This window comes from Phoca vitulina, unplaced genomic scaffold (genome assembly GCF_004348235.1).
Source record: "Phoca vitulina isolate PV1807 unplaced genomic scaffold, GSC_HSeal_1.0 scaffold4, whole genome shotgun sequence".
NCBI classification, from domain to species: Eukaryota; Metazoa; Chordata; class Mammalia; order Carnivora; family Phocidae; genus Phoca; species Phoca vitulina.
The window spans coordinates 47717771-47730464 of record NW_022589707.1 but is presented as its reverse complement, the minus strand read 5'-3'; the positions used below and the strand labels follow the sequence as shown (position 1 = coordinate 47730464).

The 12694-nt window shown below is 36.1% G+C and overlaps 1 protein-coding gene across 5 annotated transcripts in view; it reads right to left on the bottom strand.

Moving 5' to 3' along the window:
* The window catches only part of TMEM196 (transmembrane protein 196), a 55094-nt gene extending 43726 nt beyond the window's left edge, over positions 1-11368 (bottom strand). For 3 of the 5 annotated variants that reach the window (XR_004299058.1, XM_032401968.1, XM_032401970.1), the window contains exon 1: positions 10296-11368. Coding sequence is in view for 4 of the 5 variants with exons in the window: in XM_032401968.1 (XP_032257859.1) it covers positions 10296-10460 (165 nt within the window). In the remaining variant the exon portion in view is untranslated. The remainder of the gene's footprint in view (positions 1-10295) is intronic. The other 2 variants (XM_032401969.1, XM_032401971.1) reach the window with 1 other exon arrangement.
* Positions 11369-12694: the final 1326 nt, after the last annotated feature.

Below are 12694 nucleotides of genomic sequence, written 5' to 3'. Positions count from 1 at the left end.
AGTGTATAGAAAAAAATCAGCCTTGATTCTCAGAATGCCATTCCTTCACATCTCCCTTTCAGTGTTCGTGGAATGCAATCTTTCTTGTATTTAGTGCATTATGCATTTTGTCCTATTCCAATTCTGCTTTGTGATAGTTTTTCTTTTTAAAAAAATAATCTGTTGATTATTTTGAGTATGCTGAGTAAATAAGGCTTTTTAATGTTAGGGTTGTTTCTGCTCCAAAAGTAGCAAGGGAAATTATAACTAAACTTGTGAATTTTTGGTAAGAGGGACTTTGAATTTGCAGTATATTTAAATGTCAATTGTCCAAATAATTTTTATGTATAGTCATTACTCACGTTGATCTTTAGAATGAGACAAAATAAAACTATCTCATAGAATATAGCAACAAAATCAGAAGTCTGTCTCCTGAGCCCAAATTTTTGGCCAATTTTTAGCCAGCTACAACAAATAAATAAATTTTAAAATTCAAACTAATATAAAAATTTAAGATAATGATTATTTCTGGAGGGAAGTAAAAGAGGATGCAATCAATATTGAACACCCAACTATGGAAATATTGTCAATAACATTCTGTTTATTAAGGCAACTTAAACTTTATATATATATATATATATATATGTATATATATACATATAATACCGGGCCTCTGTATGATCTATTTCATGATAATAATTTAGTAAGTATTTATATATAGCTTAAGGTGATATTACATTAATGTGGGTTATCCCAATTTGCATTATTTTTGTTTACATTTGTATGTTTAAGAATTCTTTTCTCTTTTGAACAAAATTAATGTAGATGCTGTAATATATTTGGACAACACTCAAATATAACATCCACAACTTGATACATGTAGAAAATACAACAAAGTTTATAATGTAGAAGACGGATTTGGTGAGGATGAAACAAACAAAAAATTCCCTTGGGTACGTGCCAGCTTTGAGTCTATGATTTGTGACCTGTTCTCACAGAATTGAAAACAGGCAGGGACTCCAGGGGACTAGAGGGTAGAAGTTATGCTCTTCCCAAGAATTGTCAACACCATAGAAGAATGTCCATCCAACACGCCTGGCAGTTTCTGAAAGCCAGCCAGTAATGGAAATAAGCTGCATCTCACAGAGGATCACAACATTGTGAACTTGTACCCAAATCAGGGTGCTGGCAGCCTAAATGCAGCATACATTGCAGATCAGTGACAATTATCAACTTCCTTCTTTGAATTTCTTATCTTTTCATCTCTCCTGCATATGCATATGAGCAAATGCATGTGCGTATGTACACACATACACACATGCACACATTCTTTTTTCAGGTGCTTTAGATCACTAAATCCTAAATCCTTTAGGTTCTCATCCCTTAAGTGAAGAAACTCATCTGCTGAGATAAATGGTACAACAAAGCAGTTGAAATTCTTAGGCGATGCGGTATATTCTAAATATAAGCTGCCATTGTTACTATTATTAATGTCATTATTATCATTATTATTTTAATTCCTCAGAGTAAATGATATACGAAAATAGTTGGTGGGAAACAAGTAGAAGGAACTAGGAATTCCAACAGCCCAGCCAAAAATAATGATAAAATCAAATACACATCTCCATTTGGTAGAGCAAACAAAAATTGTACCTCTTTATCCCAATATTGACCTAGAAAAAATATTCCTAGGGCCCTGGGACATGCACACTAAATCCCAACTAACTATTAATGTTCAAAATTGGTTATGAAAAGTACATGTTTTCTAAGAGAGGGTATATGATTTAACTGTTACCAAGCATTGAGTCCAAGATCAATTTCATCAATGGCTTTACAAGAAGCTCCCCCTCGGAAATATAAAAATAAAATGTCTATTAATACACAAATAGAAACCACATGCAGAAAACTGATTTTCCAGAAATACAGCACTAGCATGTAGTCATTGTTGTGGGCTAGTCATAGTTATTAAACACTTAATATGTATCAAGCCCTTTATATAAGTATTACTTTTAATTTTTTGAACTCCATGAGATAGATAGTAGTATTTCTATTTTACAGATAAGTTTGCTGTTTGCTCAGGGAAGTAATGTAACTCACTCAAACTTAACTACCAAATGCTAGAGATAGAATTTGAACCCAAGTCTTAATACCTTCAAAATCTATTTTAATTTCTTAATGTCATGCTGATATCTCCAGTTAAATAAATGAACTCTTATTTTTATATGTCAGGCAGCTTTAAGAATAATTCAACACAAGGAAATTATGATCTTATAAATGCACCATCAACAAGAAAGTCACTTGAAATGGGGTTAGATTTGTGATGGTAGATTTATACTTCCCTCAAGTCCCAAGATTTCCCTCAAGTCTTTCTTTTGAAACAGGACACACATCTTGGAATCGAGGGCTGGTGTTTTGCCTTGAAATTGAGCAGCAACGCCTAGCCCAACTGCCTTGGCCTCATGATCAAGTTCTACCCAGCAGAGTTCACCAAAATCAAGGGCAGACTAGTCTTACTCTTTTAGGACCTTTTAAAGCTGGTCTCATTGTATTTAGATGAATTAGATCTTCACTTGCCAGTTATTACTGTGAACATATCTTTGCTATAACAAGTCCAGTCTCCTCAATACTCCACAAATTCTCCATTTTATTGTTCCTTCCACGACTTTATAGCTCTGCTTAGCACATCTTCTTCTCTCTCTGCCTACTGGAAAGCTGCCCAATCTCCAAGGCCTGGATAAAGATCTCCCTCCACACAGGAGTCAACCCTGATCCCTCACTGTTAACTCCCATTTTGAACTATGTTTAAATATGTTGTTTTATGTCTTCCTGACTTGCTCTCATAATATTTAATGATCATTTGAGATGCATAATTTCGTTTTACTTTTTAAGGCTAAAGCCTAAGCTCTAAAGGTAGGAACAATTTAGTCTACTATTTCACACTCTTCTGGGAATATAGAGGTTGTGCTTGTTGATCAGTTGACTATGCCAGTCTCTTCTGGGAAATAGATACAAACAGTGATGGGGATTGATCTTTATGCCATTTTGCCCAACTCATATATTCAGGGGTGGAAGCAAATAATGAGGTCAGACGTCAGTGAATGACTTTTTCATGACAATTTCCCATGTTCCACAGAATGCAATAGAAAAAGTACAGATTTTAAAATAAGATTGTCAGCTTTAAATACTAACTCAGCTGATTAAATAACAGTAGGTTCTAGGTAAGCCCTTTTCCCTAAATTTTATAAAATACTACATTCTTTATAGAGTTGTTAAAACTGGAAATAATAATGTATATAAAAACATCTGGAGCACAGTTAAGTAATAATAAATCATATCTTGTATTATTTTTACAGGACAAATAGCTCAAGACACCCTATCTTCCAAGGTGGTCTTCTTAACCACTCATATTTTCTTTTTTGTCTTGACCACATAATTTTGTCCAGTATTTAATAATAGATCTTGAACTAATGGAGCTTAGAATTTTTTCTCAGGAGTCTTGATACTGATGCTAAAAACCATGAGCATTAATTAATGTTACAAGAATCATTGTTGAAATCTAGCTATTTCATTGATGCACCTATTAATAATACAACATGTAATAAACATTGCTTCAAAACTACTTGGGTAGTTCAAGCAAAACTATACAAGTCTCCAAGATATTAAATATCTTTATTAGAAATATTAATTTGTACTTTCATTTTGACTAACGACAAGAACTCATATAGTTTAAATGTTTTCAAGGACTTTGTTTTGTGGCATAAATAGTGGTTCCTATATCCCCACTGTTTGACTTGCCTAACTTAGGTAATTGTCTAATTTGTCTGATTATTGAATATTTTTACGTGTCTTATAGCAGCAGCTGTTTCCCCATTCAGTTTTAAGCTGAATATTTTACATGACCTCTCCAATGTAGATATTTTGGTACATTTTTGTAGTTGCTAATAGATATACATGCACTAAATGAAAAGCTAACGACACATACTATAAAAAGAAAAAGATGAGTTAAATTAGAGTTGATTGAGGGTGTTGGAGAAATGTTGAGAACAAGTTTAGTACTAGTGTGGTCTAGGTCCCAGGCAGTCATGGGACAGCATGAGGGCGGTAAAGGAAAGAAGCAACGAATGCTCACTGAACACTTACTTTGTGCCAGGCTTGGTACTGATGGTAACCCATGAAACTGATACTGGTATTCCTCTCTTTGACTTCATGAAGAAACATAGGTGATCCAGTACCACAGTTATATGGAGTGAGATATATGAATCCAATCTCTCATTCAATTTGAATAAAGTATTTTTGGATTAGATCTGCATTCATGAGAACTGCACAGTTTCCTATATCACAGAGGAAAGTAGTCATACAATTTCTTCTCTCTTTCTCTCCTAGAAATATGCTGAATGAGAGTCTTTATATACTACCATCCATTTATTCTGGAATTATCCACTTGGCATGTTGAAATAAACATCTATCTGCAGAGTGACCACCTGGTGATTTTACTAAATTACTAAGACAGTAAAGTCAAATATGTTTTAAGACTCTGAGCTTAGTTATTTATATATATATATATGTGTGTGTATATATATATATATATAAATGCCATTTAAATGAATAAGATTATATATATATATATATATATATATATATATATATATATATATATAGTGGCGTAGTAAAATGAAATTTTGTTTACTTCACAAGTAAATGATCCAACATCATTTGGGCATAAAACTGTTGGGGTTTTCCCGCCTTCAGTGGGTGTACACACATATTCACCAAAATCTATTCTAGTTTTTATAGAATTTTGAAGACAAACATTTCAGTTTGGATGGCTGGGCTATGCTTCCCATCTCCCAATAGAATTAAATATTATCTGAGGGCTAAGTGAATATACAAAAAGTTAAATTTCTTGGCCATATTTGAAGCATATATTGGATGATCTGGTTAATAATCATGTCAATACTTAAAGCCAACTTGAGTGTTTTAAGCAAAATCATCCAAATAAAAGGATTTGACTTTATTCAGATCATGTTTCTATCAAGAAAATTATCAACAACTGGGTGACCAAGGCAATTATTATCAATTATTCCCTAATATTTCTATGCCAAAGTCTTCAAGATCAGTTATACCCTTGAATAAGAGCCAAAATCCTGAGACAGAATTTGTCATAGGCTCTAGGTAGAAATTCAAACACATGTCACTTATATGTGGATGAAATATAGACTAAAACAAAATATCTTATCAGATAATGGCAAAAGTGACCATTTTTCTTCTATCATAGCATTACCAATCAATACCAGAAATAGACATTTTATTTGTGTTTCTTTGGCACACAATATGGTTCCTTGAATAATAATTACACTTCCTAGTAGTTTGGCTTGTCTAACTGATTTAATTGCCAAGTATCTAATAGCCCTAACCCTAGTAGATAAAAGTGGCACTGGAGAATAACAGTATGAATCAGATAAGAGATTCTTCATGTGGGCTCTACAGAGTCCACAAATGGGCTTTATTATATCCAAAAACTTAAAATTGATCTATATGTTCAAATGATACTATTCCTATGTGGCGAAATATCTATGAGATTACACACTAAATTTGTAATTGTGGCTAATTTTGATGAAGTGGTAGAGAACTTCAGCTTTGATTCTTTTTTTAACCCTTTGAAATGAGAATTTATGCTTGAATTACTTATATGACTAAAACTAATCCTAAAATTGGTTATAAATGTATGTTTATAATTTTTATGAGGATGGGGCAATGATTTCCTCTCATGCTAGGAAATATGAATCCTTTAAGTTATATATTTTGAATCTGGAGAAAAGTGATGTATCATCTGATTAGAGACATACTAGCTTCAAATTTTACACATTTGAAGTAACTTCAAATGTTTGAGAGGTTTCTTTGACCTTGTTTCATTTGTTATCCCTTAAATGAATTGGACTAGATTTAATTATTAAAAATAATACTTTGAGGCAGCTCTCAATTATATATAGCACCTCTTTATATTGCTATAGTACGGATCAGAAGGTACAGTAGATGAATTTCAACACAAACCTACAATTGGCTGGGTTGTTGCCATGGTGAATCGGGAGTCCACATAACAGGTAGCCTTGATTATGCTATAAATTTCACTCACCTAAAGTATCAGATTTACTAAGTGGAGAAAGTTATAATATACAAATCAAGTATTGTCTAGAAAAATTAGCAATAAAAATCATTCAAACTTGGTATGATTTAGATAAAATTTTTTTGAAGACTGTGTTTACATGTGGGGTAAATAAGGCTTAGAAAAGTTCCTTTTAGGGGCACCTGGGTGGCTCAGTCAGTTAAGTCTGTCTTCAGCTCAGGTCATGATCCCAGAGTCCTGGGATCGAGTCCTGCCCTGGGCTCCTTGCTCAGCAGGGAGCCTGTTTCTCCCTCTGCCTGCCACTCCCCCCCTGCTTGTGTGCTCTCTCTCACTCTTTGACAAATAAATCAATAAAATCTTAAAAAAGAGAGAATTTCTTTTTAATACATTTAATTTATAGAATAATTATCAGATATAGGTGGATGGAATTTGGTATGGTATATATCAGATACAACTTAGCACCAGATGTTGTTCTGGACACAACCATCTGAATCTCTATATTTCTAAGTGCCAATCTAGAACAACAAAAAATAAATCCTCTTGGAACCATGAATCTGTGTACTACTAAATACAGTCAATTTCCATTAGAGATGATGCACTGGAGATGGAGAAAAGTGACTATCACATAGCAACTTGGAAACAGCCCTATTTAACTCCGTCAATAAATCTTACACATCAATTATATTTTATATGACTGTCTTTCCAAAACAGTTTACCCAATGGTTCTCTCATTGTTATCTAGCAGTAATATCTTCTTTTAGACTTTCAACAGGTGACTCTATCAGCTATAACAAGTGAATAAGAAGAAGCTAAAATCCTATAAGGCATTTACAGCTTTCTTTCTCTATGAAATTATAGTGAAATTTTTTTTTCCTGCTAATTGCCCATACTAATCACAGAAAGCACCCTTGCCTGATTATGAAATAGTGACTGGAAATATAAGTATCCATCCCATGGATTTTTAAGCTCTTTATTTTATTTTACTATTTTATTTTTAAGCCACATTTAAAAAAATGTGTGTATTTGGGTTCAAAGATCAAAATAGTTGCCTGAATTCTTAGTGCACTTGACCTAGATAAAAAGCTTATGATGTCAGAATCCATACATAAAAAGTAATACCTTCATAGTACAGTCTTATTTGACTTCTAAAATTTAATGAAAAGATCTTGTAATAATGACAATAATGTATTGGAAAAAACTTCATGGCACCGATCAAAACACACCCTGATTATAGACTGTGGTTATCGTGACAGGTTAATTATAAAATCCCATCTAGTGTTCATAAATAATATAGATTTTTAAATTCATAAAATACCAAAGAGAGTGATAATTTTCGATCTAGCTTTCCTCTGCATCTCCTTGAATCTCTTTGGGAAGTAAGAATTGGTGGTATTATTATTATTATTATTATTAAAAATATGAGGAAATAAATCTATTGCTTTCAGCTGGCACACAGCCTCCCGTGGTCTGGCCCCAGCCACTCTTTCCATCCTTATCTTCCCCTCACACATCAGCCCCAGAAAAATAGAAGAGCCTATTCCACCTGGAACATAACCCATACCATCTCAGTTTGTGCCTTCATCCATGCTGCCTGAAAGGCTCTCATTTCTCATGCCCTTCACTGCCAGTCTGCGCACCCAGTATTAGTGGCTTGCATTTATTCAATGTTTACTACACACCATGCATTTACTAAGAGCATTATTTCATTTGTGCCTTTTAACAACCCTATTTTACAGAATATGAGAAACTTTGGTAGTCATCCAGATAGTAAACGACAGATCTGGGATCTGCACCCAGGTAGACTTCAGATTTCACTCTGCGATGCATTACTTAACACTATGATACATAAATTACAAGTCCCAGTAAACTGTCAAGATCGAGAGAAAACAATTGTGCTCCCATGGATATTTCACTGACCTCCCCAAATTCTCTCCCCTTCATCTGCCCCTGTATCTTTCTAAGGTCAAACTTTAATTTCTCACCCCTGATAAAGTTAGTGATGTACTCCTCTCATTTCCTCTGCTAGGTATTCTGATTCATCTTAATGGTCTTTGTGTTAAAAAGTAAAATGCACATGGTAAGCCCTCTATTGATACTGGTTAAGTGAATTCATCATTGACAGATATAAGAGATAATTCAGACTATATCACAAATGACCTCTGAGAAACAATTTAAAAAATCAATTTAGCAAGTCTATAATGTAATAAGTAGTGATCAAAACTGAGTATTTCTTCACAAATTTGATTTTTTTAACTTCACTTTATGAAAGTGATCAAAAAGTGACCCGTTTGGGCCTCCTAGTTTCAAATCCATTCATTCAATTACATGCATTCTTTTAAAATTTTTATTGAATCAGATGACAGAATTCAAAACTATTGTTTGAGGATCCTAGCTGAATTTTGGTTACTCTAAAGAACCAGTTGAAAATGGAACTAATTCTTTATGATAATGACTATACATATTATTCTTTTACTTGCTTTTTATTGAGCTGATTCAAAAATTTATTTTTTTTTTGTACAAATACATATGTTGACTCATTTAGATAATGGTAAATAGTCTGGGAAGAAAAAAAATAATTATTTTTCTTATGCGATACCAAGCAAATGTAACCACTTTTTTAATTCTTGAAAATAAAATGGATACTTTAATACTATTTAGAGACAACCTATGTTTATTCACCCAATTTCTCACATTTAAGAGGGGAAGTGATTTGAAGAGTATTTGAGTCTTCTCCCTTGTAAGCCATCAAAAGGTCACTTTTTCTCCCCTTTGTTTTAAATGTTGGTATTCTATTTCATTTTGACAATTGTCTGATAGAAGTTTTAAAGTCTATTTCTGTTTAAATAATAATAATAATATATAAGATATAAAATAACCAAATTTAAGGTTTACCTTTAGCCTTTCATATTTAAATTTAAAGTGTATATTGATAAAAAATTACATAATCAATAAAAAGGTAATTATTTGCAGGTTGATAGTAACTTATTGAATTCAGAACAAGGATTCTTAGGAAAAAGTCAGTGTGGAAATTGAGTACCATTTTTACTTTTCCTTTTAACTTCTGCAATTTAAAAGCATTTGCCTCATTTTGAAAAATTAAAATATAAAAACCATTTTTCCAAAGCACAATTGTACCACTTTTTAAAATACTAGAACTTCCCTCAAAAATGACTTACTTCAAAAGGATTTTTCTTAAACCCATAGTCATTTTTCCCCCTCAGTGACTCAAAGCACAAATAACCAAACCATGATTGTTAATTACACCTATTGATCATCAGTGACAGAACAGCATCTTATTAAATTATCTTGGAAACTGGAATCAAGCTAGAAACCAAGAAGGATGTAGAAGTTATATAACTTAAAGGAGAAGAAAAAATTATTTTCACAATTAGGTCCACACTAGGAATAGTGCAGTTATTTTATTGATCATTGGTGGAAGGAGTGGGTCTCTGAGGCTTTCCTGGAGATTCACCCAAAGCAAACAAGAAGGTCATTGGGTCTGACATCTGACCTAGAGGAAATTATGACCTTTCTCTGAGCATTAGGTACTATTTAAGCTGAGTTATTCTCCAATTAGAATGTTGTTACATATCATACTATTCATTGTTTAACTTATTGCCTAGAATTTACAAAAGAGTTTTTAGATGTGAAGTATCAGAAAGCTAGCAAAGAAAGATTAAGAGCAATGTTTTCTGGGATAAAATACTCCTTTTACACTCACACATTTCTTTTTGTTATATCAGTGCTGCCTTTACTGTACCTTGGACCCTGTTGCCCAGAAATAAATGCATAAATCTACCCTTGCTTGTTCCTGATACAAGAAAATGATGTAACACTTTCATTTTGATTTTCCTTGTAAAAGAAACCGGCTAAGTGAGTCTGCCCTTGACAGGTGTGACTCCCTAATCAGCACCACTAAGCAGCCTTATGCAGCTTCAGCTAGTGGAAACTCCCCTCCCCCACCCCCAACTTTAAACAAAGCCATTTAATTTGGTCTTAGGCCAAGGTAAGAGGGGGGAAAAAACAATTAGTAAATAAAAGGACAACATAAAGAGGCAGAGCCTGCCAACAAGAACCTACATGCAAGCCAGAGGAGATTTATGATTTTCTCCCCCAGGGAGGGAGTGACTAACGCACGCACACTGACCATCACCGTAAAGAGGTAAAGAGAGAGTGAAATGGCTCAACGTACACACACCCCGCTCCATACCGGGGACGAGTCTCCGAGCTGCGGCTTGTGCTCTCGGAGGGCCAGGCTGAAGCTGACCGCCCCCACGGCCACGCTGGACACCCCCAGCCCTATCTCCAGCACAGAGAGCACCAAGAGGCTCCCAATAATCTGGCCGCTGGTGCACATCCTTCCTCGGTCATCATTCCTTCCAGATCAGAGAGGGAAACCAACCATCCACCTTCTTCCTTCCACTATCTTCCTTACCCCTTCCGCCCCCTACCAGACCCCAAAACTTTTCTTTCTTCACCAGCGAAGCATTATCCACAAGGACTAGATTTCCAGAACCGGAGACCCTCTTCCCGGACCGGGCCAGAGGCCGACTCGCTCCACCCCCTGGCACGTTCAGACAGGAATCGTAGGATTTTCCTGGGTTTGGTGGTCGGAGTCCAGGAGAGGAGAGTGCACCAGTAGAAGGGCTTTCAAGAAGGAGCCAGAAACCTGGAGGAGCCGGGAGCAATGATGAGCCCCGCTCGCGAGGCGCTGTCCAGAGTTCTGCCGCGTCCCAAGTCTCCGCAGGAAACCTGCTCCCTTCTAACCTCCCAGACCCTTCAGGCTCCCCTTTCTTTCCTTGCGGAGGAGATGAACCTTGTTTCCCGGAGATCCAAAGCGGAACTGCTCAGAGCTTCTCTCTCTCTCTTTCTCCCTCCCGTCTCCTCTCCTTTGTTTTCGTGGTAACACAAAGTGCTTCTGCGAGTCCTTCGGTCCCCAGGCTGAGCGGGCGGATATATTCAGTACCACGCTCCTCGCAGTTGCTGTGTCGCCAGAAAAAGCGACCTTGTCTGATGGCCTTTTTCCGTCTGGGTTTCTTCTCCCTCGTCGTCGTCCTCTTCCTCCCCCTCTCTCTTGGTCTGATTCTCTTTCATTTCAGTGACCTCATTGGGATTTGAGAGGTTGATGGAGGAAGGAAAAGCCTGATATGTTTGTGGGTCTACTCTTGGCTGGCTCCTGATCGGCCACGCCTCGGGACCCTGACCACAGTGACCCAAAGGATCCCTACCTCCGCATCTCCCCTACTAGCTCCCTTCTGGGCTTTTATCCAGATGGAAGGGGAGGGATGCCTACGTCAACGTGGGGCTCATTTTGTGTAAAACTTTCTTCTGCGTGTACACGGGGTAGGGTGGGGGCACACTGGGCAAAAAAGACAGAAAGAGCAGAGCGGTGGAGAAAGGCCAGACTCCTAAATTCACTAGGACTCCTAAGGACTCTCACCCAGGAACACCTCTTTCTAAAGAGCTTAGACTCAAGCCTGTTCATAAGGAGCGCCAACTCTCCATTGTCACGACCTGTCCCTTGCGTGTCGGTGGCGGGATGGTGTAGAGACACAATTGGCCCGACAGTCTTCTGTGGGGATACTGGTGGCTGTTCCTCTCCAGCCGGCAGACCCTTGCTCTTACCCAGTAGAAATGCCACACTTTGGGGATGCATCACCAGACTGAGCACGACTGGGACCGTGTGTTCTCATTCAAATTCAAGAAATGTATACATTTAAGTATTTCATTGGAAAGGGCATTATTAAAAACAAAAATCTGGCTCATTGAACAATTGACAGTCATTCAGAATCATTAGGGCAGGAGCCAACCCTAGCTTGGGTGTTTTTGTGTTGTAGTCTGATGCACATGGGGCTCTAGAAGTCTAGGAATTGCTCTGTCTGGACCCCATTTTCATGTCCCTGATTTTACCTCATGAAAAATCATAGGGTAGTTTATCAGGGAGATTCAGGAAGCAGGGAGATGAGAAGGTGTTTTGGGGTATGAGCCATCTTTCTCAAAAACTGGGTTTCACAGTTGGAGATAGATTGAAGGAAAATAGAAGAAAGGACGATTGAGTTAGGAAACATTACACAAAACCAGAACATCTTGACCTCTGAATACATGCAGACTAGTGCAACGTAGGCATCTCTCTGATTAGAAGTTTCTTTTTTTTAAAGCCCTAATGCCAAGATCACTAAAGCTGAGTGATATGCAATCTAAAGCATAAGCACCAATTTCAGTTTTCTTAAATTTGGCTCAGGGCTTGTTTAATAGTTTACATTCAATTCTACACTATAATTTACTTTCTTTATGATATATTTATACTCTACATTTAAAAAAACTTGAGTCTTCTCTTCCCTTAAAAATATAAAAGCAGGAAGAATTATAACTTATCAGGCCTTAAAGAGTCCTCAGTTATTGTGAAATTTGGGGAACAATTCAAACATTTATGTTGACTAATTAGTGAATTCATTTTCCACATCTTGAAAGCTCAGTGTGCCAAATAGCCAATTGTTAGAATCCTTCAAATATTTTTTGGTTTTAATAAAGCACAGTTTATTTTATTTAAATCTTGTAGAAGTCATCTAAATGATCCAATTTATATGTAGA